Here is a 26,766-nt window from a genome sequence, read left to right on the forward strand (position 1 = left end):
CAGCCTTTTTTTTTTTTTTTTTTTTTAAATGCCTGAAGGTGTCACAACAAACCAGCTGACAGGATACACATCCACTAGTCCTTAAAATAAGTCCTTAACAACACATCACATGACTGAATGAATTCAAAGACTCAAAAATGATGTTGGATGTTATGAGCACAAAGACGAGTGGGGTGGGGGTGAAAACAAAGTTTGTATATATAAACAGGAGGAAGGGAAATAGACAGATGCACAAAAGAGGGCTGTTGCTTTGTTACCTCCGCCAAGGAAGTAACGCTTTTGGCTGTTTCCTGGAGCGACGGAGTAAATCTTTTGTTGGCTGCCTACTTCTGAAAATGTGTTTCCTTTGAATCCTGTTTTTTTTTTTTTTTGCCCATGACTTGGGAGCTAGGCTAGGTGAATATCCATACATTTTCAACCACATGCACAAACTTGTGTCACAAATGATATTAGAAGTACAATAAAGTGCTGCCTTCACAAGTGAAAATACAATTGGCTTAAAACTCGTCAATCGATTTTTGTGAGTAAAAGCCCACGAGTGATGCCTGACAATCCCCAACCTTGGTCCATGTTAAGTGTGGTACACACCAAACATGCCCAAGCGGGCCTGTTTTTTCTATAGAAGCACAATTGTCTTCTTTTCATTGGTTTATTTTCACACGAAAAAATACAAATACATTTACAGTTTGTCATTTAGCTGTTCACACCATTATGGGAATCTTCCAGTACTGTACCGTACCGCTAAGTCTAAGCTCGAGGCCTGACCCAGTTTGTCAAAGTGGGACACGCAGAGTTATTTACGACAGCTACGACACCGCTCGGAAATGTTTGGAGTCATGCGGTGGAGGTGCGAGGCGAGAGCCGGGAATCGACGGAAAGACGTAGCGAAGGGGAGGGCGGGAGGTGCCAAGAGGAGGGCCCCTCTGGGCGCGCGCCAGGTATTGCGTAAGCGGCCTCCCGGCCGAGCCGCTGCATAAACAAAGACGCGGCGAAAAGTCATCTCGTAGACTCGAGTGTCACAACTCAGCTGACTTCGGCATGAAGTCAAAGGGGTTATCGCACAAAACGTGCTACAAGTGCGGCAAAGGCTTATTACCCCCGCCAAGGAAGATGTGGAATTTGATTTGAGTAAAACCTTTAGACAAAAAAAAAATGTAGACAATATGCAATGCATTGAGAATAATAAGCAACTTTTCCATTTTTATTAAATATTCTAAAAGCAGCTTCATCCATTTAAAGTGAACAATTTACAAAAATCCACAGTGTTAAAATGTACGCAGTAAAAGATTTGACAGACAACAGGAGCAACTAAAAATGTAAATAAGGCTGTGAGTACATGAATTAATTATAAATCTTAATTCTGCAGCAAAACAAAGACAAGTGGATGCTTGCAGGGGACGGACTTGATTCTTTTCTCAGTGCCTCTTGATGGAATGTCCGCGTGTCCCAATACTTTTGTCCAAGTTGTGCATGGTCGGTGATTGCCATGTCAAAAAAAAAAAAAAAAAGGCTTCAAATTCAAGATGTCGTGTGACCGAGATCCTATTTTCTTCTTTCTTTCACCCAAAGGTCAAAATATAAATGACCTTAGCGTTTCTTCCTTGATGTGTTCCTTACAAAAAATATTTCCAGTAGCTCAGATTTGCTCCAAAATTCAAGGCCCACTGCTACAAAAAAAAAAAAAAAAAGAGTGCAATTAAATATTTTCTTCCATTTCTTCACAGTTCCTGGAGCTGTAATGTTCAAACGTCCCCAAAAAAACCTTTGTCCGCATGTCTTTAGTGCACTTTTCCACAAAATTGGGAAGACAAAAGTAATCCAAGCTAAAAGTCAGTCTCCATGATGGACTGTGAAATACAAACGTTCCAACTGAAAGCAGCATCTCGTGGAAATGTTGGCACCAAGAAAATGTAGTGCTGCGGGATTCCATCCGAAGAAAAAAAAAATGGTCCAAGTGCAACCATGTGACGCAAAGCATAATGGACTTTGTACTTTATTTTTTTTTCGGTTCAAGTCAAAGCTGTTACCTTCGTGTGCTGCGTTGATGTCCTGTGAGGATTCTGACGGGTTTGCCCGAGTCTGCGTCAGAAGCGGGAAGCGAAACGTTGCGCTGAGCACCGCTGTCGCTCGCCGCACCGGACCTGAGCTTCCTCCTGACGTGGAAGTGATGCTTCTTGGACTTGAGGTGAGCTGCGGGGCAGAGAGCTACATGTGACGAAGCTAAAGCTAAAGCTAAGCTAAAGCTAACCCAGCACAATTACAAATTCAACACGGGATATGTGTCATGTCGTGTGTGCGCTCAATCGTGTCATGCAAGTCCGCGGTCTCACCTGCCCATTCCAAGTCGCCGATAATCACCTTGTCGCACAGGTCGCAGGTATGCCGGCTCCTTTTGTTTTTTAGCTCCGCCCCCTGTAACGTGAATGGTGGAACAGAGGGCTCCTCACCCTGATCAAAAATAAAAATAAGTGATTTTAGGTTGGGGAGAATAAGATTATTGTTCTCTCACCTGCTGAAATGCCGATTATAAATTTTCTCTGAATTCAGAGACGCGTGACTTCAGAGTGGTAGCACGGAATGAGGCCAAGCAGCACTAAAGTCGACTGGAAGAGATGCACGCCAATTACTTAGTTGGAGCGTCTCTCCCTCACAATCGACGCGACAAGACAAGGATCGCCTCCTAATCTTTATCTTCAACTCAAAAGCCGTGCTTAGCGAAAAAACCCAAAGTGATGCGACATCGCTATCTGCAGGGGAATGTTAGTCGTTTTTTTTTTTTTTTTTTAACAAAGCTGAATTTTACAGACAAGCTGGGTGAGACCCCCTTAAGTCTACTCATTGAAAAACGAATGATGACTATATTTGTCGGTTGCAGTGTAGCGGGTAGATTACAGGAGATTTAGAAATATCTGCAGCAGTGACTGACTTATAAATTTGAATAAGTTTTAAGTGTGGGGGCTGAATAAAACAGTTTTTTTTTTAAAAATCACTTAAATCTGCAACCTATCCCACACAATAAGCAGATATGAATATGTTTGACAAGGCATGAATGATGTGGTCAGAAAAAAAAGTTAAAAAAAAATTAAAAAAATGATGAAAAAGAAATAAAAGATACCAGCAGCAAACAAAAAAAAATCCAAAGTGCAGGCAAGAAAGCCCCCCGATGTGTTGCCAGTTGAGACACGAAAAAGAAAGGCCACACCTTGCAGAGACTGTCCAGTATCTGCAGTGCAGGGTTCAGCACCGTCTCCTCCCATCTGGCCACATCCGTCACATCCAGGCCGTACACTACTGGAACGCTGTCTCCGGGTCCTACACACACGCACACACACACACACACACGGGTCAATCTCACACACATTATGCAGCCTACAAGGCCAATGGTGGTCAACCTGATTTATAGCGCCGACATAAACATCCAGCATACTGATCAATTGCGTGCCATAAAAAGAAAAGCGCCACTTCCATCCCTCAGCCAGCCACGTGTTTGATCGTCAATTTGATGTGCCATGAATATCAAACGTCCATTATTTCACACCCATTAGGTAATGAGCGAGGTGTTTCAAGGCGCCAGATATGGATCGGGCTTATTATTGGCAACACTTTCCGGCAGCGGCAGCAGCGATGCTGTCGGTGCCGCGCCCTCCAGCCCTGTCAACCTGCTGACTCACACCGGCTCGATAATGTCTCCTCCTCCTCCTCCCCTCACTTTCCTCCCTCTCGGGTCTTTCACTCATTCTCCAACCGTCCCGCCCCCGTGTGACCGTTCTGCGTCGGTCAGCAAGTCTTCCGGTTGGGCTGGGCCGGGCCGGGCCGGACCCCAGCGCTAAACAGCACCACCAAATCCCTGCACTGCTCGTCTGTCTGCTTCCGCAGACACTGCCTGTATTGACTCAAGACATGCAGAAGCACTGGGGGGGGGGGGGGGGGTGGGGGCAGAAAGCCTGCAGTGAAGGTGACCTTTAAGTGAGGGAAACAAGAGCACCTCCAAGCAAGATGCAGACCGAACAATGCAAAATATAAACTCGGGGAAAGAGGAGACTTTTGTATTTAATAATAAGTTAATTAGATGACAGCGCGCACACTCCGGTTAATAAATTAACTTGTATAGCCAACTTGATTACGGTATAATCCAATCCACACCCACACAATGAAGTGCATGTTAAAAAAACAAACTAGCCTGGTTTGGCTTGGGCAGGATAAAATGTCTTTATGAAAACTACACCACCTTGCAGGCAAAACAGAAATGGATGAGATATATAATATATATAAAAACACAATTTTTTTAACCCCGCCCACACATTTTAAGCACATTTAAAATGATTAAAACACATTTTTAAAAAGTATTTCTCAACACCTGTGCTCACTCTTACGCTCACATAGTTCTTGAAAGGGTGCTTGCTTGAAGATGTTTGTCACCGTAGGTAAGAGTTTACTGTGAAAATGACTGAAAAGGTCAGGCAGGCTCTCGCTTCAGCTTAAAGCCGGGAAAATCATTTTTTGTGCCAGAAATCTCATGTGCATTTTTATTGGCTGCTAGATGGGCAACCTTGTGAAGATGTGAAGCAGCTTGCCTCAAAACGGGTGGCAAGAGTCACAACCACTCGTGAAAAATGAGATGCCAAATTTCCCATTTATGCAAAAGGTGAAGATTTTTGGAACGCGACCACCTGTCGCATTCCTTTTATTTGTACAACGGCTAAGCTGACAAAAAGAGAAAATCGCAAGATTGTCTTCACATAATACACGTCCGCATCTGTGTTTATACAGCCACACGGGAAGCGTTGACCATAGCAACTGTTCACCAATGTTTCAGGTTTCATTTGCCGTGGTTATTGTATACAGTACACAGAGAGGAGCTTGTTTTTCGTTGACGGTACAATAATTGGCAGGTGGCAGCATCAACTGGCATGCTCGTAACAAACATCTCCCTGAGGGGTTGTCTTAAATGTTGCAATGGGCAGGGTGGCAACGCTGGCAAATAAAAGCTCGCCACATGCGAGATGGGACTCGGTACAATTTGGGCTTTGAAATTTAACTCTGAAAGGGTGTTGATAAGGAATCGACAAACACGTTGATAAAAGAAGAAAGTAACACGGGCGACGCCACGCAGCTGCTCGCCCGTGTTGAAACAGCCGACCACCTGTTGCCGCCGAGCGCACCAGCAGTCATTTGTCGAGTCGGATTTGGAGAGAAAGCGCGTAAATGAGAAAAAAAAAAAAAAAGAAGAAGAAGAAGCCAACGGCCAGCTGCGCCTCGCTGGCCGTCATCCACGCTGCAGCACAACACATGCCTCTATTCACCACTGCCTTCCTTTTTCCTTCTGTTCCTCTTCCACTTTTGTCCTCTGTTTATCGTGCAGCCGCTAGACAATAAGGCCAATCCCGGTTTGTAAAAAAAATAAATCAATTATGTCACTAATAGCTAGAATAAAGTAATGAATGTAAATCGAGTGCATACCTCTGTAATGGTTAAATAAAAATTGTTCATAAAAGTGAAAAAAAAATACAAAAAAGGAGAATCCTAATTGCGGGATTTCCGGCAGTGTCAACTAAACTAACTTTGACTTGGAAAATTCCACCTAGCTAAATGCTAACAAACACTGCAAAGCGCCATCGACATGCAAATGGTTAGGATACGAATGGTGGAGCAACACATTCGGACAGACGATATAACAATACTCACATATTATTTATCGTTTCAGAAAAATGACAATTATTGCAGCATCTTGATGGAAAAACGGATTTGGGCTGATTAATGACCTTTCCGTTAATTTCAAGCTCAAAGAAGAATCATGATGAGAATTTATTTGATCATTGCCCCATATATGAATTTTCCATCCATACATTATGCAATCTACATGCTGGAGCCTTTAGCACAGGTGTGGGCAAACTGCGGCCCGGGGGCCACATGCGGCCCATTTATCGTTTTTATCCAGCCCGCCGAACTTGAAAAAAATTAAATGAATAAACCTTGCTAATGTTTCATTTTCTAAAGACTGTGGTTTTTCAAAGACATATATTGTCATAATGCTTTTGTTCACTTTCATTTAAAATTATAATTTTTTTTTTTTTTCCTCAGATGAAGTGAGGTTACCAAAACACTCTCTCTGCTCAAATTGTCAAATTTTGGAACCCATTGCGGCCCACCAATCAAAAAGTTTGCCCACCCCTGCTTTGGGCAGCAGGCGGGGTACACCCTGAACATGTTTCCAGCCAATCGTACTTGAATTCGGACGTCTAATAACTGAAAAGAACCCTGATGGTAAATAAGGTCCTCAACACTGGTTTATACTTTAAGAAACAAATTTTGAAAGACGTTCTCATGCTTCTAAACGGAGCAACGTCTCCACACTTTTGTGTCAGCCTGTGCACATGAATATGCAACTCCATCCTCATCATGGTTTCCATAGCAACATCTGAGCTTGATCTCCACAGAAAATGAGCATGTGTGTACATGCAAGCTTCAAGGGTATAAACGCGCACCCCGCACCTGTTGCCGCTAATAGATCAAATTACCCGCCCCGCAACCCGTCCAACTGAGTAACACCCAAGCTCTCCGGCGACTCAGCTGTCCATGTGCCGCCTGTCTCTCTTTATGCAACACGCATTTTTTTTTTTTTTTTTTAATTTAAAATCGATATTCTTACTTAATGCTCATGAGCCCATCAAAAACACACCTGGGTATGGCGACGCCGATTCCCTCTGCAATTGAAATAAAACAGCCCACAAGTCACAGAGGCGTTGCGGCATCAAAGTTATCATCTAATAAACTCACCTCGGATTTCTCATTCATTACAGATAATTAAATCGGCTGATTAAACGTACCACGCACGTCATAATTCCATTAATTCGTACCTTACAGGCGTGTGCGTCAATTTTATTGTCGTGTTCTGTGGCATCTTGTGTAACCCACTTTAGGGCGTTTGCTCATCCTCACTTGCCTTTGACCCACTAGTCGATCAACGCTCGGTTGGCCTGCACGGCCCCCCGCCGCTGAGCCCCTGTTTCCCGCGTCTGTGTGGTCGGGGCAAATTCCCGGCAGCTTCGTAATGCTTCGAGAGATTAGCCTGCTCAGACGGCGTGTGTGCGTGTTGAGCTCAAAGGGAAAAGGAGGTCAGTCGTCAGAGGAAGAATTGGACAGTCAAGGTGGGGGGAGGGGGGGGGTGGACAACAGGAGGCGGCAAAATGACTTGGGGAAAAAAAAAAAAAGTGACGTTACGTGAATAAGCTGGTGGAAAAACAGCTGCGTAAAAAAGTGTTGTAGGATTTTTTTTTTTTTTTTACAATGTAAACTATTTGTAATGGCAATTGTCTTTTAGAGGATGCCTGTTTTTAAAAAATGTATCCGTGAGCGAGCCGTGCTCCGCATTGGCCCCACTGTAGAAGGGGCGGAGTGAGCAGTGACTTATTTTTATTTGAGAGGAAAGCCAGTGACATTAAAAAGAAAGTGCAGTAATTCTTGATCTAGGTTTTAAAAAAAAAAAAAACATTAAATACTGTGTACTGTATATCAACAAGTGGGATTATCATTCTTGTTTGAACTCGAGCAAAGCCGATAATGTGGAAAAATGTGTCACCTTGGCTCGCTCGCCCATAAGTTTGTCGGAAAATATTTGACTCGGGATCTCGTGTGTTGAGGTTCGGGATCATGAACGCAAAAGATGCTTTTCCAAAAAAGGCAAAAAAAAAAAAAAAAAGGACTCGAGGGCTGCGTGTGCCTCGATCGCTCTACACCGGTGGTCGCGTAGCAGATCGTAACTTCCATATTGTAAGCTGAGGATTTAATGCGGAAAGTCGATCTTATCGGTTAGCTGACCGGGTCGCGTGTGGTTCCCGCGCTAGATTTGTGGAACCACCGCAAAGAGCCACGCGTGCAAGTTGCGAGAGCTGGGGGGGGGGGGGACTAGTACAGGCGGATTACGTACGTATGTCACACGCATGTGACGGCGACCAGATGGTATGTGCGGGCGCTACGAGGGCGGGAGAAGGAGAGCGGTATTGAGGTTGAGGGCCTGGCCTGGTTTAAGCCGTTTGGGTCTAACAGGATTAGGCGGCTGGGTTACTTCGGGGTATGCTGCCGGTGGGACTCGGGAGTGCACAGGTTCGCATCTTAGAACATGCACATCCTTTATGTGTGGACGCTTCAGGAAAAAAAAAAAAAAACACGACAGTGTAAGGCTGCGAGTGGGTAAGGATGGGAAATGAACACGCACGTTTTCTGCCACGGTGGGAATTGACGCCAGGAAATTAAAGCTCTGCAAAGTTCAACCTGCAAGGATTGAAAGACAGCTTTTCACTAACTTACACAAGCATTTCAACAAGGTTTCTTATAGGAGGCTCCACGTTAGCCTGTTTTGAGGGGGCGTGGCTGTTTTATGTAAATGAGCCACTTCTCACCCGACGCCGCCATTAAGTAAGACTTTCGCTACTCGGGTTGCCATTAATTTTCATGGAAAGTTTCCAATTCAGAATATTTCCAAAACTTCTGGTTGGCATCACCTGCTAGGCCAGAGAGTGAAGAGGGGGGGGGGGGGGGGGGAGAACTATAAAATCATGGATTGCATTTTCACTCACGGCTGCAGCACTTCAGGCAGCACTGCTCTGCGCATCCAACAAAACTAACTGCAGTACCGTTTACTTTTTGGCCTGGACAGTTTCAGATGTGACGTAGTCAGATTGTCGCTTGAAAGTGGTGGAGCTTCAAATCGCAGGCAGAATAATGCAAATTAATACCGTTGTGTCACAAATGAGCTTAGTCAGAGGCATATTTTCTGCGATAAGTAGCACAAATATTTGTATATAATCATTTTAAACTTTTGTTTTATGAGGGGAGAGAAAATGGTCAGAATGAACCTTATATTTTGGGAAGAAAACACCCCCTACTATTAATAGAATATAAATAATTTAATTTAAAAAAATGTAATATATAGACACATATGAAATCAAACTAATTTTGTGTTATGTAAATATGATAATGCGTCGTTCAAACGAGGGGTGGGCAAACTTCTTGATTGGCGAGCCACAAAAAATGACATTTAATTTTAAATGAAAGTGAACAAAAGCATTACAACGAAATATATGTCACTATTTAGAAAATAAAACATTAAAAAGGTTTATTCATTCCATTATTTTCAAGTTCGGCGGGCCGGATTAAAACGTTTAACGGGCCGCATGTGGCCCTCGGGCCGTATTTTGCCCACACCTGGTTGAAACAAACACCAACAAAATATGAATAGATAATTTTTTTAATCAGCACCGGAGTACGAAAGCAAACAGGATTTAATCCATCGTCAAATACTACTAAAAAAACTGCTGGGAAATAAGCGCTCAGAGTGTGTGTGACATAACCGCAAACCTTGCAGCGCTAATATGAATGAACACACACGTACGGCAGTCGGGATAACTGACAAGAGGCTGAGTGTGTAAATCTCATCTTGCATTTGTACATGACGGTGAAGAAGAGAACTCACGTTTCAGGAAGCGGTTCCGGACCCATTTATTTTGCTTGCGAGCGTAGCGCCTCGTCGCACTCTTCAAAGCGTCAACTCCTAAAAGTGAGATTGAAAGGACCGCCGTTACGTACGAAAGATGGAAGTGCAGTCTGGATCAAATTCCGTTTGTCCGGAATGGCTGGCCTTTGCTTCGGAGCGTGTCTCGTTCCTGCTGGGTGCCGCTTTCGGGAGCCGTCAGGTAGTCGTGGAACTCTTTGAAACCGATCGACTGGAATATCCCTTGTTGGTAGTTCTGACTGAAAAAAAAAAAAAAAAAAAGATCCACAGAAAGCAATTACTACCTGACCTGATGAGATTTGTCAAAAATCGTGTCCGCGGTGCTTAATTGAAATTTCAGGCAACCAATCGGGATGACATTTGAGCTGACATTTTCCCCACAAGCCAGCTGTTGTCATCTGCTTCATTCGGATTGGACACCAAACGATAAAAAAGATTAGCAATTCCCTAACTGAGCTGGATGTGACGCAAAATTTAGGGACTTGAAAGAAATACAGAAACGTAAAAGAGTGGCTACTCCTTTCATTCCTTTTCACAGGCCCACCTGACTTTGTTTTTTGTGTTTTGGTAGGGTCAGCATGTGCATACCGGAGCTCGTTTCCATGCCAACGATACACAGACAGCCTGTCGAAACAGCCCCACAGTCAGTTACTGTTTGGGAACATGCATTTCATCGATAGAATGTAAGAAACGAACGCATTAAATAGCTCCACAGTCATTTGTATATGCGGAATTCGAGAGCATGCGGAATATGCACGGGCGGTGATGTCACGGTGGCTGGAAGTCGAGGACGCGACTTGTGTGAAGGATACGGTACATCAGCATGAATAAGGTTTCATTATGGAGATCGATCAGTCAGTCGAAAATCTCCCGTGTTCCAAAACTTTTGAACTGTTAGTGTACATCCATCTTCTATAATAACATCATTCGGAATTCTTGGTAAAGGCATTCACTCCCATTGACGGATATAGAAGTCAAAAAGTGCATTCATTTTACTTGGGCAGTGAATGAGTTCATTTCACCCTTGAACATCCTTGAATGACTTTCCAGATATCATTAAAAAAAAGAAGCGAGAAGGTTGCCCGTAAAAGACGATAAACACACCCATCACGACCTTTCTAGACAGCCGTAATATCACCTTCCCCGCGTGTGTGTCTCATTCTTTCCACCCTCCCCGAGCAAAGAATATCAGTATGAGAAGGAGCGAGGTCCTTCGGGGGACACGGTGACATTAAAACGCTGAGAGACAGCCACGCGGTGACCCACCGGTGGCAGCCACAAACCAGCTGCTTGTCCTCGCCAGACAACGCCTCGAACAATTTGGTCAAATCTTCCCACCAATTTGAGAAGAAGCGCCTGCGTGAGCTCACTTTGTACCTTGCCGATGAACGTCCGCAGATCCGCGCCGAGCGACCTGACCTCGATCGGAACGGCGAAAATAGCGGTATAATATCATTTCTACATCGTGGAAACGGTGTGTGGAAAAAACGCCGCCCCTCCCCCCCTCCCTGTGATACAGACAAATGGGCAGAATAAATGGGCGGCTGCGCAGGCCCGACACAGAAATCCGAGAATAGCGACAGAGCACAGGAAATGTCGAATCAATGGAGGGTGAAAAGCAGCGACGGAGGACAAGGGAGAGAGATTTGACCTTGAGAAGCCAGCCGGGGGGATGGAGTCATGAGGGTAAAGGAGGGGGGGGGTCAGTAAAGTGCTTGGCTGATCATATTGCTGATAGGGCGATGGTGCAAGAGAAGGCTGTGGACTGGAGAAATGAGATGAGCTTTCCAGGGAAGCGTCCCACCCATGCATTAACTCCCCGAAGCCGCAACACATGACAATGAAGGGAAAGTAAACCAACAAGCACCAGTATGACCAGAACTCCCCCCCCCCCCACCGGTCGCAATCCTTTGTCTAAACTGGACCTCGAGATCTTTGGGAAGCCACAGCGTACATTGTGACCTGTCAAGACTGCCTGGGAAGGAGAGTATAAATAATGGCAGAATTGCTTGGCTGAGTTTGCCGTGGCGCTGAGAGATCTTTCCGTCGTGCTGGATCATTAATTTCCAGAGGGGAGATGGGAATGGGATCTGGAGTTTGATGCACCGGCACTGAATCCACTGGCCTCCCCGTTGGCGTATTTTAGCAGGATTTGTTACGAAAAATAAAATTGTGTCGGATTTGGTCGCGGTCACACAACCCGCTCAACAACTTGTAAAAAAGGATTTGGTTTGTACTCATGTAGAATTTAAAACTTGTCAAGTTGTAAAAAATTAAACGTGTATAAATGAAAAAAAAAATAATAAAAAAACTGGCCGATGTACATTAATGCAATAATTTAGTAGGATATGATGCAAATAGTACATTTCTGGGAATTATTCACGTGAAAAAAATCATTTAAAATATCCTAACAGCCTATCCCAGCCGTGGGCAAACTACGGTCCGAGGACCACATGTGCCCCGTTAAATGTATTAATCCGGCCCCTTGTTAATGTCTTATTTTGTTAATTCTGTGTGTTTTTTAGAGACATATTTTGTTGTCATTCTTTGTTCACTTTCATTTAAAATTAAATATAATTTTTTTTCTCCCATGAGGTGAGGTGACCAAAACACTCCATCCATCTGCTCCTGGTCCCGCCCCCTCTGTCAAATTTTAGAACCTATTGTGGCCCGCCAATCAAAAAGTTTGCCCACCCCTTTTTTGAGTTAGTCATAGGACGACTGGGTCTCGGCAAGTCGGTAGCTTATAATGAAACCAAAGTTCTTCACTTTTTATTCAATTTCCTAGATTTTTAACCCAATCCCAGGAACAAGTGGTTCAACCTCTCTGTATCTTTTCAGTGCATCCTTTTTTTTTTCTATGATCATATTTTTAGGCCTCGTCAGCAACCCGTCTGCAGCATTGATTTCCTCACCTGTCATTCTGCACTTTCTGCTGATTGAAGCGCACATGGAAGTCCCTGAGCTCCTTAATCAACCCGGCCGACAACATCTCATCCACACGAGCGTCCAGACGCACGTCCAGAACTGGAGAACAAAGAAATATTGGAATAAGGAGGAGAAAAATAAATTCATGTGTGGCAGGGATCCATCCATTCAGCACGCCTACCGTTCATGTCGGCGTGGAGCCAAAAGATGCAAGGGTCCGGGTACCTTAGCGGGCCCCCCAGGCCGCCGCCGCCCTGCTGGCCTCGCTGCTCCTCCAGCCAGGAGCTGTGAGGAACGCCCGTTTCATGGTGGATCTGGAGACTTCTGTCGAGCGACATCACACGAGACGTTCACAATACATAATGAGACAAACAAAATGATTTTTTTAAAATTAATTCAACACACGTCATCGGGATTTACGAAGTCCTTGAGTCAACATCGATTGATGTTCATGAACGCATACACCAGGAAATCTTACAAGTGAGATTCTTTGGCCGCCCTGCGCTCGGCAAAAACAGAAAATACGATTCCCATCACGGACAGGAGCGGGGTGACCTAACATGCATTATTGCTCAAAAGACCAAAGTGCACAAACTGCAACTCGTCAAGCGTGCATGTGGTGTCCGTGTGCAAACTAATTCTCTCAGTGCAAGTGCGAACTAGGTTTATTAGCGTTTGAGTGTTATTACACACATATTACTACATTATGCTCATTATCTCTAACTAGTGGTCAGGTGATATTTTGGGATTAATATCAATCAATATTTACCAGTTTATTCAATGGACATTACCTGTTTGGATTACCTTGCAAGTTTGCGTTTGTCGTTGGGGTGCAACATGGCAGCCATTTTGGGGTCCACTTCCATCAGTCGCTTGTGCAATTCAGCTCCTCCCAGCTTTTCCAGTTCCAACTTCCGGTCTGTGTCGCCATCGTCACCCAAAACCTCCTTCTGAAGAGAGACCGCATGGAATTAAAAAAATAAATCAATAAATTCTTCATGTTACCATTAGGACCTAATAAAAAAAAATATAATTAGGATGCACTGGAAGGCAACTACGATCATAAAAAGATTCAATTATGTTGTGAAGAGATTTGGAAAAACAAAAAGAACAAATAAAGCATACAGGTTTCCTTTTGCACTCACCCCAGCGTCAAGAAGGACTCGCCACAGCAGCGACTCAATGTAATAGTTTGTCCCTCCAACAATGATCGGCAGTTTATTCCGATGATGCATGTCGGCGATGTCAGATAGCGTTAAGGGAAAGAAACTGTCCTGTGCCATCCTATCTGAATTACTACCGCTTGCGTCCATCACAAGTGATAGTCAACGAAAACAAATTGAAGAAACATTTTCGCGAACAGAAAAAAATAAAAATATGCTTAAAAAAAATTCATTATCGTTAATTTATTCAACAAATGGGCGGGGCTTCGAACCGCGAGGGGGGCCACATTTGAATTTGACTACATCCACATCTCACATCTTTCCGCTTCCAGGAGAAACGCAGATGAAACAGAGCAGATTTGGGCATCGGCTCTCATCCCTGCGCCGACACACAAAAACGAGCAAGGCTACAAGCCCGGGAGCGATAATTGAGCGAAACGATCGTCCCGTTGAGTGACGGCTTGATAGATGATATGTCAACCCGCCCACCGCTCACCGCACGTGAGCCTCCACCCACCTTCCCCACTTCACTCTTCATTCCTTGCCGCATATTCGGCACACTTGTTTGTACCCGCTCTAATCTGTATTTACACCATTTGGCATTTCCTCCGTTCCTCTCAGCAGGTTAGAGTCACTCAGAGGCTATTCTCGGAACTGCCGCATCCCCTCGTCACATCAGCGAGTGGGTGAGTAAGCGAACGAGTGACTGCGTGTGTGCTTTTCTAATAATACCGTGTCTATTACAGCCTCCTCCCTTCACATCTGTGCGGCAAACCGGCGCCTGCGGATTGCGCGCACGACTCGAGACACCTTTCCTTTTTAGTCCAAGCGCAAAGCAACCATCCAATTAGTAAGAGACGGATCCACTCAACTCCCCTCTTTGGAATCGCTTATTAATCAAAGAGGTGACAGAGGTGGGAGCGGCGTTGGCGTAAGGTTTAGGCAGTGGAGAAGGATATTAGAGAAACAGCTTTGTTCCTGAAGTCCACCACTGTGTAGTTGCTAACCAACGGGTCCACAAAGCCGATCATGTGATGCGGACACTGGGCGCGCTCCTTGGCCGTCACCTTGTTTGTGATGATGTCGAGACCCTGGTACACCTAGAGGGGGGGCGGGGCACATATGAGAAGGAAAAAAAAAAGGGAAAACCAGATTACGACATGATGACTCAATGACAGGCTGTCTAATGCTAGCATAGAACGCCATAAAGACGCTCACAAAAATTTAAATTATTTTGGAGCAGCAACACATACAAATGGAGCATACAACAACTGTATTTTCTGATTGCTGCAGCTCAGTAGGGGACCTTCTCTGCCTCTCGCGACATCCAGTAGAGCTTGATGCTACCTGGAATTTTGCGACAATACAATACAATAGTTTTCTTTCGAGAGCGCATTTCACAACAGCTGGAGCTGCAACAAAGATGTAATAAGATAAATAAAATAAGATGTAATAAATGAATTAATAAATCAAATAAATATAAATGTACTACACTGTATAGGAATGTCATTTTAAAGGATTCAATGGGAAGGGAATATGTCAAATAAAATAAATAATTAATAAATAAGTTTGTGTCCGTTGCATGCGCCACATGCTTGGATCAGCAGTGCAGTTTCTCAACCCGGGAGTCACCATGTTCACATTTGAGTTTAAATCCAAAAGAAGATGTACACAATTAATAATAATAATAATAAATAACATCTATTGAAACGTTATATGATTTGAAAGGGAAAATGTAATATAAGCAATTGTATGAAACAGGCTTCACAAATAGAATACTATAAGGCGGCCAGCATGCAACGCCGCAAAGCGCAGGCAACCCGACGTGTTGCGCTGAGCGAGTCCACGTGAAATCGCACATCATGTGACAACACACCACCTCTGTCCACTCTACATCACGCAGGTCAGGTGGCGGGTGGGAGGGCGAGTTGGGGCGCTTCCTGCAGGTATGTGACAGCTCGGTGTCAACTTGGACTGTTTTCTTTCCATGGAGACTTTGTTTGAACAGCTCTGACATTCTCCTCTAGCTTCTTTCGCGCTATTCTATTTCCTGGAATGCCGGCATGAAATCAAGAGTTTGATAGTTGTTCAACGATTACGTAAGCCGAGCTCTGTTGTTGTAGCGCAAAGAACCGTGAAATCATCGCTTACAGACCCCAGGTGAGCGTTTGCATCCCTCGCGAACAGACAAGGGGAAGACGACGAGTCGCTTGGAGCCGGTCTCGCTGCAGTTGTAGCTCGTGCATAATGGAAGAGCGGCTGTGGTTTGGACTTTTGTTTCCTCACCAAGGTGTCGGGGCTGCGGCGTAGACGCTTTGATGAGTGTTTCTGAAACCACTTAACTCGTAAATGGTCCAGTGTAACTTCCTCGCCTGGATTTGCGAAACAAGTGGATCATTTTGATTTATTGCTCTGGTCAGATTTGCCGATGGAAGATTTTTCCGTTTAGATTTTAGCCAAGCCAAAAGTGATTTTTGCTGCCCGTTGAAACGTTTTTGGCGACGGTGAGTGCTATGGACGCCTGGGTACAGCACCCCCGATTGCCACCCGCGTTGCACGCCCCCTGGCTATTGCTAACAACAAAAAAAAAATCACACTAAAAAAGTTTTTTGCTGCAATTTGATTTCATCAAATTCTTGCGTGAGATTAAATAATCTGGATTCAGATGCATTTTTTTAAGCAGACATAAATCTACCCCAGAAAATGTATCTTGATCCAGATTTTATTTTGTGCAACCACATGACAAAATTAACAAATTTACTAATTAGAGCAAAACGATACGGCCTTTCATAAAAATCCAATTTATGACTTTAACCCAATTTTTTTTTTTTACATTCGCTTATAAAATACAAACCGCACATAACAATAATATGATTCAATTAGGTTTTGCTTTTAGGCTTTATTTTCCCCTTCTGGAATTTTTTTTTTTAATTTATTTATCCTAATTCAAACTTCCATCGACTTCCACTGAAAGAAAGGATTTTTGCTGAAAAATAATAATCATTTTGTCAAAACATCTAAACGTGATACAAAATAAATTAAAAAGTCAAAAGTCATTTTTGCTCTTCAATCTGTGCTTTTGGGGGATTTATTTGCAATTTTTTTAATTTTTATTTTTAAAGGTCTAGACAAATAAACCCAAATTGATTGATAAAATGGAGGAATCACTCAGCCGTATTAGTGACGGAAATGAGTAATTAACAAGGTGTTCTCGGAGCTGAGAAGGGAAAACACAAAGGGGGAGAAGGAGGCAAAGATACACTCACTGCTCATTAAATATTTATCCCCAAAGTCTTCACTGCCCAAGAAGAAGTGTGTGAACTGCCGATACCTCCTGCTGCTGTTAATTAGATCATCTCAGACATGCAACGCTAATTATGAAGCCATCAGATTGTTAAAAGTCATTCACTGCCATTGACGAGTATAGACGCCAAAAGGTCCGTTCGTTTTACCTTTGCTGGCAGTCAATGAGTTAACCTTGTCATCCTTTTAAGTGTTACATTGAACAATTGTTCACCGGGAGTGCTTCCTGTCTGATTCGCCAAATGGGGCTTAGTCACAAATGACATAAGAAAGACAGCAGGCAGGTCGTCTTTTTTTTTTTTTTTTTTTTTTTTTTTTTTTTTTAAACGAAACAAACGTGTGCAACTACTGACACCAAAGCAGGAACACCCAGAGTGGTGCTTTTAGAGATGCATTTAGCACGGAGCCGATACAAAGATTTTTGCCTGCAGGTGAAGTTGATTGATCGCTGCTGTTGTTTTGCTTTGCAAACAGCTCATTTAGTGCACCCTCCAAGACAGGCGTGGGCAAACTACGGCCCGGGGGCCACATGTGGCCCGTTGAATGTTTTAATCCGCCCGCCGAACTAGAAAAAAATTAAATGAATAAAACTTGTTAATGTTTTATTTTATAAATACTGTGTTTTTTCAAAGACAGATATTTTTGTAATACATGCGTTCACTTTTATTTTGAATTAAATGTACATTTGTTTTCTCAGATGAGGTGAGGTTACCAAAACACTCCATCCATCTGCTCCTGGTCCAGCCCTTCTGTCAAATTTTAGAAGCCATTGCGGCCCGCCAATCAAAAAATTTGCCCACCTCTGCTCTATGACAACAATTCCCATTCTAACTCATTTTACAACTAACTTTTATAACCCCTTTATAATGGTTTGCCACCCGCAGTCCAATTTTACTTAACTAGGGGCTCGTGGTCTGGCTTTTGTGTTGCTTAAGAACAAATAGTAATGTAATTTCATTACCCTTCAGTAGGGCATCTCATAAAAAGTATTTTATTGCATTATTTTTCGGCGAACATGGTCAGGCAGCGATTTGCTCTTTAAAAAAAAAAAAAGACTATAAACTTGGGAGGACAAACTTTGCAATGTTGAATTAAAATATTTTTCCTATTGAGTTGTATGGCTCGCAGGTCATATTCATTCACGGGAAAAGATTTCAAATGATTTACCTCGACGAGTCCCCCCCCCCCCCCCATCATAAAAGCCTGACATTTGACCCAGGGTGTGCAGACTTTTTATTCCCGCCATAAGTATGCATGCATGTGTGTGTGCGTGTCGTCTTCAGTGAGTGTGCAGCATGATGGGGCAGAGCAACCCAACCTGATAAATTATTCACTGATTCACTGCACGACACTGGAGGAGTGGATGGATGCACGGATGAACGCATGGATGGATGAAGGGATGTTTGAAGCTTGAGTCTCTTTTTCCAAAAGACTGAGAAAGTTGGCTGGGAGAAGACAGGGGGGGGGGGGGGGGGGGGAGTGGGGGGGGGGGGTGTCAAAAAAGCCGCAAGAGCGGCTCGAGGAGCGATGTGTACTTGTTACCGGGAACAGGATGCTCCCTCTCCATTTTCACACGATATCCATCATCATTTTTTTCCCCCCCTTCGCTCACCATCTTTTCTGACAGACAAGATTTCTGCATCTTTCGGCAAGCCAATCTGGAAAATGACAAATTCCAATCTCCACTTTAAAAGGGACGACGGACGGAAAATGTACATTTTGGGCTTGCATACAAATTGTGCCCACCCGCCAAATGTAAAATTACACAACCCAGTGTATCAGATTCATCTGCCTCCTTCCTAAAAATGTGTGTGCAGGCATTTTTAAATTGAAGTGGGAAAAAAATTGTGATGTAACAGTGTGGCTAATTTACAAAATACTCATGACTTGCATGCCAGACTGTCCAAAGAAACACAATTTAATTGTCAAGTCACTGAACAAGTCGAGCAACAACGATTGCACAAGATTAGATTTTTAACTTTTTCCCTTCACACTCTGGAGATGACGGCAGCCAATAATATCGTCCAAAAGCAAGCCCTGGTCGCCACGGTAACAAAACCGGTACTCTGCAGGAGAACTGGGCAATGTGAGCAGTGGCTCATTTGCATGAGATGGGGCCGCCCCCTCAAAACAGGCCAGAAAAAAATTTAAAAACTTTAAACTGGGTTTTTAGGAAACAAAGATTTCTCTTTTCAAACGAGTCAATCGGAGGAGCAGCTGACCTTCGCGTCGACATGCACGTGAAAGCTCAGATGCGATAAGACAATGAGCTCAGTGTCTGGAGTTCAGGAGGGCCTGCGGCGGGCCGGCGTTGTCCGGCCGTACGCGCTGCACGAAACAGCTGTTGCTTTGGCACACGGAGGAGGAGGAGGAGGAGAGCGCGGCGAGAAGGAAGAGCGAGCGAGCGAGAGGGACAAACATTCATTGAGAAAATGAAAACAGGATTCAGGATGAAACCACACGAGGACGGAGGGGGGGGGGGGGGGGGGGGGGTGAAGCGAGCCGGCTTCACAGCACTACGATTGATTTTATAGAGTGAGCTAATGACGATGCCAAAAGATATTATCTCGCTTCCTGCGCTTTACAAAAAGAGCATTTTTGCTGAGGGCAGACGTGACTTAACTGTTGGCGAACACCATTGCTACTCGGCGTTGCTTTTTTTTTTTTTCTTGTCTCAAAAATCAGCTCCAAATAATCCATTTATTATTAACCGATTAATCGGTCGCTATTAACACTTTTTAAAACATTAAAAAAAAAGCATGAACATTGCGTCCTCAGTTACAGAAAATATTTGGACATAAAACACTTCTGGGTCATAAATGTAAAAAATAAATAAATAAATAAAATTGCTGAAGGACTGAGATTTTTCAGAATGAAAATAAATCGAGCCCGGCCCTCCATCATAATTTGTGTAGGACTACAAAAACTCTCGAAAGCAGTCTCAAATTAAAAGGTTTAAAAATAAGAATAATTCTTTTTTGCAATTTATTCCCAACTACCTGCAAAATTTCAAGAAAATATGAGCCGTGGACGAAAACTTTTGGTTTCATTTACATGGAATGACCTTTAAAGGGTCCTTTACACAAAAGCGAGTAGCCGCTCCGGTTCTGATGTTTGCATCTTACCCCTCAAGTACATGATTATTCGCCCCCCCCCTCCCTTTTCTCCCTCAAAGCACCACCCTTCAACAATTCAACCCATCCATCTCCTCTCTTACTCTCTGTGGGGAATGGCCCAGTAATGCCAGACTAATAAATCATTCATGCCGTTGTCCTGCCTCCTCCTCCTCCATCCACTTCTCCCTCACCGCGTTACTGTAGCAGCCGCCGCGCCCCGGCGCTACCTTTGCCGCTCAATGAAAGCGCACGAGCGTGGCCGACGGAAATGGGGAGTTAATCAGCCCTCTGTTTTTGCTCTGTTCCCACACGGGCTCAGATAATTCAGCAGAAAATGTCATGTCGGCGGAGGCGGCGTCTGAATTTTAATCTAGACGGATACGTCACGAGCCCAGACAGGTCATAGTCGCAGTCGCCGCGATGGTGGGAGGGGATAAGTGAGTGAGAACCGGAGGATGTGTTTCATACGTCGATGAGCAGCCGGTGTCAGCGTGAGCAAAGCCTCCACGGTGGAAGGACGCGCAACACAACCAGTCGCTCGGCGTAGCGACAACTTCATTTAGCTTCCTAATTGGCGATCATTCCAACTCGTTGGTCACCACACACACACAAAGTTGAGCGATATTGAACACGTTTAACAATAACTACTGTCAGCCTAGACCGTGCTGCAGCTTCGTTTCAGGGAGTTGGAAATTCGACAGCCTAAGCCATCTTTAACTGTCACATCTCCGGAGAGTTCTTTATACCAGGAGCTGCCATATTGAACTGCCCGTGAGCAGTGTGAGTCCGTGTTAGAGAGATGACACCAGACTGAACACACCTGGTCCCCATTCACACGTGAGATCTTGCATCACCAACAAGTCACATCAAGAGGGGAGAGAAAATTCACTAATTGGGCCCAAAATGGACATTTCTCACTTCGGGGTGTACTCGCTTTTGTTGCGTTGTTATTTTTTAACTTTTTAACTGTAAAGTTACACTGTTATGCAAACTGTGCACTGACTACATTGCAGCAATTATCATTTGTGTACAATACAATACAAATTTATTTATGGTCTTCTCTCGGCATGGCCCAATATTAAATTCTGACCGTGTGATAATAATTTAAATAAAAATAAATTATATATATATATATCATGTTAAACTGAAATACATACGTGTTAAAATTATTTTCATGTTTTAATTCTTCTTAGTAAGTCACAGTGTCCCATCCCTGGTGAGCTATTTTTTAGAACAAACCATCATACTGTCCTTGGGGCTAACTAGTACCCGCCGGCACCATTATTGATTTATTTTAGAAGAATGGGAATTAATAAAGCAAAAAGACATCCCTCCTCATCCACATGCATCTCAACTCGCCCCTCCCCTCTCTGCTCACTGAGAAGGATTTAAAAAAAAAAAAAAAATATATATATATATATATATATATATATATATATATATATATATATATATTTTTTTTTTTTTTCATCCCGTCAAAAGCCAGTATTAGCAGTTCATGAGGCGGCTGCGCTGCTGCATGTTTCTCACACATTCAACACCCGGTGACAAATACGCTCTTTTGTCACTAAGCTCACACAGAAAGCAACGCAGCAGCTCTTACGTCCAAGCATGCGTAAAGTGAGTGGTCAGCGCCCACCAGCGCCTCCCCCTAAAAGGGCCACGGACACACGCATGACCTGTTCAATTGACCCACTGGACCCTCCGGAGGACGGCACCCTGCCCACACACACACACACAGAAGCGGCGCTCATTTATTTTTGGATCACAATATGTTGTTAGTTAACACATCACACACATGGCTGCATGTCATGAATGAAAATGACTTTTTTTTTTTTTTTAGCAGGCGTGTGAAAAGTGGAGTGATCCCACCAGCTGCTTTGTGGCACGGTTGACCAGTGTCCGTCTCTCGCCCAAAAGTCAGACGGCTACGGCTATTTTAAACGAAAGTTACTGTCTCCGATTTCGGCAATTGAATTTGAAACAGAGATGCTCCTTTAAGAGGAGCATAAACAACCTCTATGAAGATCTTGTCTCGGAGTGAACGACAAAAACAGGCCTCATTTAGCGGTGCCGTTCGTGTACTGCACTAGTAACCCAGTTCCATCTGAGGGCTGCGTGCGGTTTGATGAACGAGCGGCTAATTTAGGCCTCCTCCGACTTCCTCTGTATCAGCTGATGGGCGCCTGTGAACATTTCCCATCGCGTTCCCCAACTAAACAGAGAGGCTCCATTTTTCCGGAAGCCTCTGAAAGACCCCGCTCGGGTCCCGGGAGCCCACTTGGGGAATCTCTTGTTTTGTTGATAGCACAGCCAAACATGCGCGTATGAGTGCCATGGATAGCATGTTCATTTAATGAGGGAATAATATCTCCCTGCGTGTTCAATGAAGTGTGGGTAGCGGGGGGGCACGAAGGGGGGCGTGATTGGAGCACAATAGGAGTGTTAGGGACTGTGGGAACCGATTCTATCCAGCACAATAGGCACTTCCCGGCGGCCATTCACTATCAGCCGCCGGGTCGGCGTAGCGCGGCGCTGAATATGCACCAGCTCAGCACAATGCCGCTTTTTTCCCCAAACAAGCCGAGACTGTTTCCGATCCCAAAGACAACACGGGCCAGCTCGAACCCGCACACAGTCGTCATTCTCACATAAACAGTCGCAGTCTCTCCCGTCACGTCCGCATGGCGCTTTTTTCCGCCTTCTCTCGGGCCGCCGCGCGTCCTAACGGGAGGGTGGCAACAAGGCCGGGGATTGTGGAGCGAGGCGGGTAAACTAACTAGGCCACTGTTTTGTTTTTTTCCTTCTGCAAGAGCCACTGGTCTTCAGAGATATTCCGGGCATCTGAGATGCTATTAACGTAACCCAGTTAACCCAAAAAACGCAAAAAAAAAAAAAAAAAAAAAACACCAGGAGTGCAGGGTTAAAAATAAGTCTGCGATTTTGAGGATAATGACAATTATTGGTGAAAGAACGGGTGCCACCCAGACGTGAGCGGAAGCAGTCATGTTTCTGCGTTAGTGGCGGCCCTGCTGTTGCCATGGCGATGGAGCCTGACAACCAAACAGAGCGGCTAAAGAGAATGGAGAGAAGCGATCGTGAGCTCGCCGGGGATGCTTCTTATCTATAAAAACACACGCAGAAACAAACAGTGACGCACAACGGGGACTTTCTTGGCTCAAATTGAGGCACCGATTCGGTCATTCGCACAGGTGTTTGTACGGCATTTGTTGCCGGCTCGCCTTGAAAAAGACTTGACTATTTTATGACGGAGCAAAGAACATGAGACGTGGCGCTCGTTCAAGATATTTCAGATGTTAGAAGAGAAATGGGTTTCATAAACATTTCCCATGGTACAAAACATTGGCAGTAGGAATTTGAAAAAAAATAAAATAAAATTAGAAAAAAAAAATAATAATAATAATTAAAAAAAAAAAATCAACAATTTTAGCCGGGACTTTTTCTGATGCACATTAAATGTAAAAAATAAATAAATAAATAAATGTGTAAACTTGAAAATAAAAGTCAGCGTTTGTGTCATTCCAAAAATGCATTTGCACAAATAAAGTCCTTGCCTCAGAAAAATACTTACCTCTGACAGGCGCTTGGTATGCTCAACAGTTGAGCCAATAAACACCCCGAGGCCATTAAATGAGGAAATAATTGACTCAGGATTAAATATTAAACAAAAAAAATTATATTTTCTCAGCTTTCCTTTTAACACCCGCGCCTATATCTGCCTTTGGATGTGCTTTCGGTTCTCTGGCTCTTGTCGCCATTAATGTCAATATACAGGTGCACTCGAAATGTCACGAGTGGCTGGTTTGAGATGCAAATTAGAGCTAGGAAAGTCAAAAAGTTCACAGTTAAGAGGGACGTGGCCTTCATTTTTACTACAGCGTATCCGGGATGCTCTGGTTACTATGGTGACGTTAGTGTCTCCATTTAAACGGGACTCTCCCCTCAAATTCGCACCCCCTTTTTAGTGGACTATTTTGACATTAATTATTGACATGGGAAAGAACATAATAAAAAATCTACTGGGTACATATGATGCAGGTCAAAAGAAAAGAAAAAAAAAACAACCTTACCTTAACCTGCACCAATTCCACTTACGTTCAGACAGACATATCTATGTCCCATTTTGAGAAGTTTACCCACCGGTTTGCTCCAGCATCCCTTTATCAAAACCTCTAAAATTGGGAAATCTATCACCACATTGATCCTAGTTTTGTTAGCCCGTCTATGGCGTTTTGCCTTTTGTTAGCAGTAAGCTCGTGACCTTTTTGGGGGCATGTTTACAGTGCTAAGCTTTCTTTGTTTTATGTTTAATTTTAAGGTAAACTTCAACTGGCAATGAAAACAAACAGCTTGAATCAAGAACTAAGGCACCGCTGAAGATTAATAACCTTTTTTTTCAGGAAGAGGTATTCTTCTAATTGTGAAAAAGTGAGCTAGCAAGTATAAGATGCACATATATGAATTGATAAACAATGCCATTAGCATCCAGCTTATGGCAGCCACCTTGCGTTGCCACTTGCTTCATATTATTTTCTGTCGCTACAGCAAAACTGCCACATGGCAATGATAATGTAAGTAAAAGTTTTCTCTTGGAAGGTATACATTTGAGTGCAACTTAAAGATTTTATGCATCATGTTGTCATAATCCTATCAGGACGAAAATTTGCTGCAGAATTTAAACCCAACCGCAGTAAGTTACGATTTACTCTGAATGGTCAAGGCAAACAGTGATGTTTGTTCTTTTAGGCGCTCTTACTACACCAGACAGGGATCCTGGCATTAAACACGAATTGTTACATTGTAAGTTCCAGTGGCAACGTAAGATGGCTGCCCTCTTATGCACCGTCTGTCTAGTCTGCACTTGACGTCATCCACAAAGTAGCCTGCATTAGAAGGCATGCGTTCATTTATTCCACTTTTTGTAAACTTTTATGGTATAAGTCATTCGAATAGCGTGCCTATCGCTATGACCGCATTTATTTTATAATGTATTTCTAGGCGCATTCAGGACAAGCGTCGACTTGGATTTTTTGTTTTATATTTTATTTTTTAATAGCACAATTAACCATTTTCTCATGACCTGAAGGGGAAATTATAACAAAATTCGTAACTACATTTGTTTGTGTGTGTAAATGTAATTTTCAAAGCCAAACTTTATCCTGTCATTCCAAATGGCGTCCTACCCCGCGTTGTCACGCTTCTTACCTGCATGGAATCGGCGCTAATAATCTCCCCCCGCAGTCGTTTGCCGATCTCAATGGCCAACTTCGATTTCCCGGTGCCGGTGGCTCCTAAAATGACCACCAAAGACGGCGACATCGCGTTCCCCAAGGCACGCTTCATGTTACGCGTGGACGCCGCCATGATGCCTCCGTCGAAGAGAGCGGCCTCCAACGCGCATGCGCATGCTGCGTAGACAAGGAGGTGGGGCCACGTTGCTGAGCAACAAGCAGCTGTTGACATGGTAACTGTTCCTCTTGGGGTAATGCGTGGAGACGAATTAATTACATCGTTATGGCGTTTGACATTTTTTAAATGAATTCATAAATCCGGCCTCATAGTAAAACTAAAATATGTATCACATTTATCACGTTTAATATGTATGAAGTGCCTCGCAAAATAGATAAACAAAATTGACTTGACACTACAAACTGATAGCATCACCTCGGTGACTTCAGAACAGTATACTATTTATTTAATTAATTGAGCATTCTATGTCAAATTAGCTAAAAGTATTAAAATATGCAGTATATTATTTTTTATTTATGTGCTGCTTATTTAAGGAGATTAAGTGTGAGATTGATTCATTCCAAAAAAAATAAAATTTGAACTAGCAGTCAAACGTTTGGACACACTTTCGCATGGTTTTGAATGAGGAACAGTACCCAGACATTTGACTTTATATTTGACCTTTTTGTGCAAAAATAAACCGATAAGCTTTATAAATCCCACAATGGGGAAATATGCGAATAATGATCAAAAAGAAAATGGTCTATTGAATATCAATGAATTAATTTCTTCTCATTTAATAGGCGGCCAATGTGTTGGAAATATCCCAAATGGGTAACAAATGTAAAAATTCATTTCAACATTTTTGTACATTGAATCTTGGCTATTGTAATTAAGTTCATTCATAAATAAAAAAAACACACTTTTCCCTCCTTTATCAACAAAGTCAGCTTTATAAATGAAAATGATCAGGACTGACATTTTTAACATGTGTAATAAGACAAAAGGGTGCAAATCTGATGTCAAACTATTAAATCTTTTTATTTTCTGACTGATTCTTCAAACATATAGGCTTATGAGGTACAGAAAAAAAAGTGCTGAAACAAGGCTCCATAAATCACCAACTGCAAAAGTATTACTAACGTCCACGTCTGGCAACAGATACAAGTCGAACATTTAAATAAGTGATGAGGCCTTCGCGGAAAAGAAAACGAGGGGGCAACTGGTGGTTTGTACCGAATGGATGAGCGGTGAATCATTGATTCGGGGAGGAGGGGGCTCCTGAGGTTGTTACAGACAGCGGGATATAAGCGACAAAGCTATTCCTGAGTGCCGGCAAAGACAGAACATGCTACTCTGAGATATTTTAAGTCGCTTCTGGACCGCGGGGAGCAGTAAGCATGCAAAAAGCAAAAACAATAGGATCATTAAGAGCCTTCCTTCCCCACCAAGATGGCGCTACAGCTCCTTGGGCTTTTAATCGCGCTAATACGCA

The 26,766-nt window shown here is 43.4% G+C and overlaps 1 protein-coding gene across 1 annotated transcript; it reads right to left on the reverse strand.

Moving 5' to 3' along the window:
* Positions 1-1,188: 1,188 nt before the first annotated feature.
* Positions 1,189-25,467, reverse strand: trit1 (tRNA isopentenyltransferase 1). Its single transcript, XM_088319555.1, has 11 exons — positions 25,248-25,467; positions 14,560-14,702; positions 13,585-13,681; positions 13,244-13,389; positions 12,621-12,763; positions 12,427-12,538; positions 9,638-9,750; positions 9,473-9,550; positions 3,203-3,312; positions 2,331-2,448; positions 1,189-2,190 (listed from the first exon to the last, which is right to left on the reverse strand). The coding sequence occupies exons 1-11, from the start codon at positions 25,404-25,406 to the stop codon at positions 2,024-2,026; spliced, it is 1,386 nt and encodes a 461-aa protein (XP_088175681.1). The 5' UTR covers positions 25,407-25,467; the 3' UTR covers positions 1,189-2,023.
* Positions 25,468-26,766: the final 1,299 nt, after the last annotated feature.

The sequence above is a fragment of the Idiotropiscis lumnitzeri genome, chromosome 16 (genome assembly GCF_059441095.1).
Source record: "Idiotropiscis lumnitzeri isolate Australia: NSW breed Sydney's pygmy pipehorse chromosome 16, RoL_Ilum_1.0, whole genome shotgun sequence".
Classification (NCBI taxonomy): Eukaryota; Metazoa; Chordata; class Actinopteri; order Syngnathiformes; family Syngnathidae; genus Idiotropiscis; species Idiotropiscis lumnitzeri.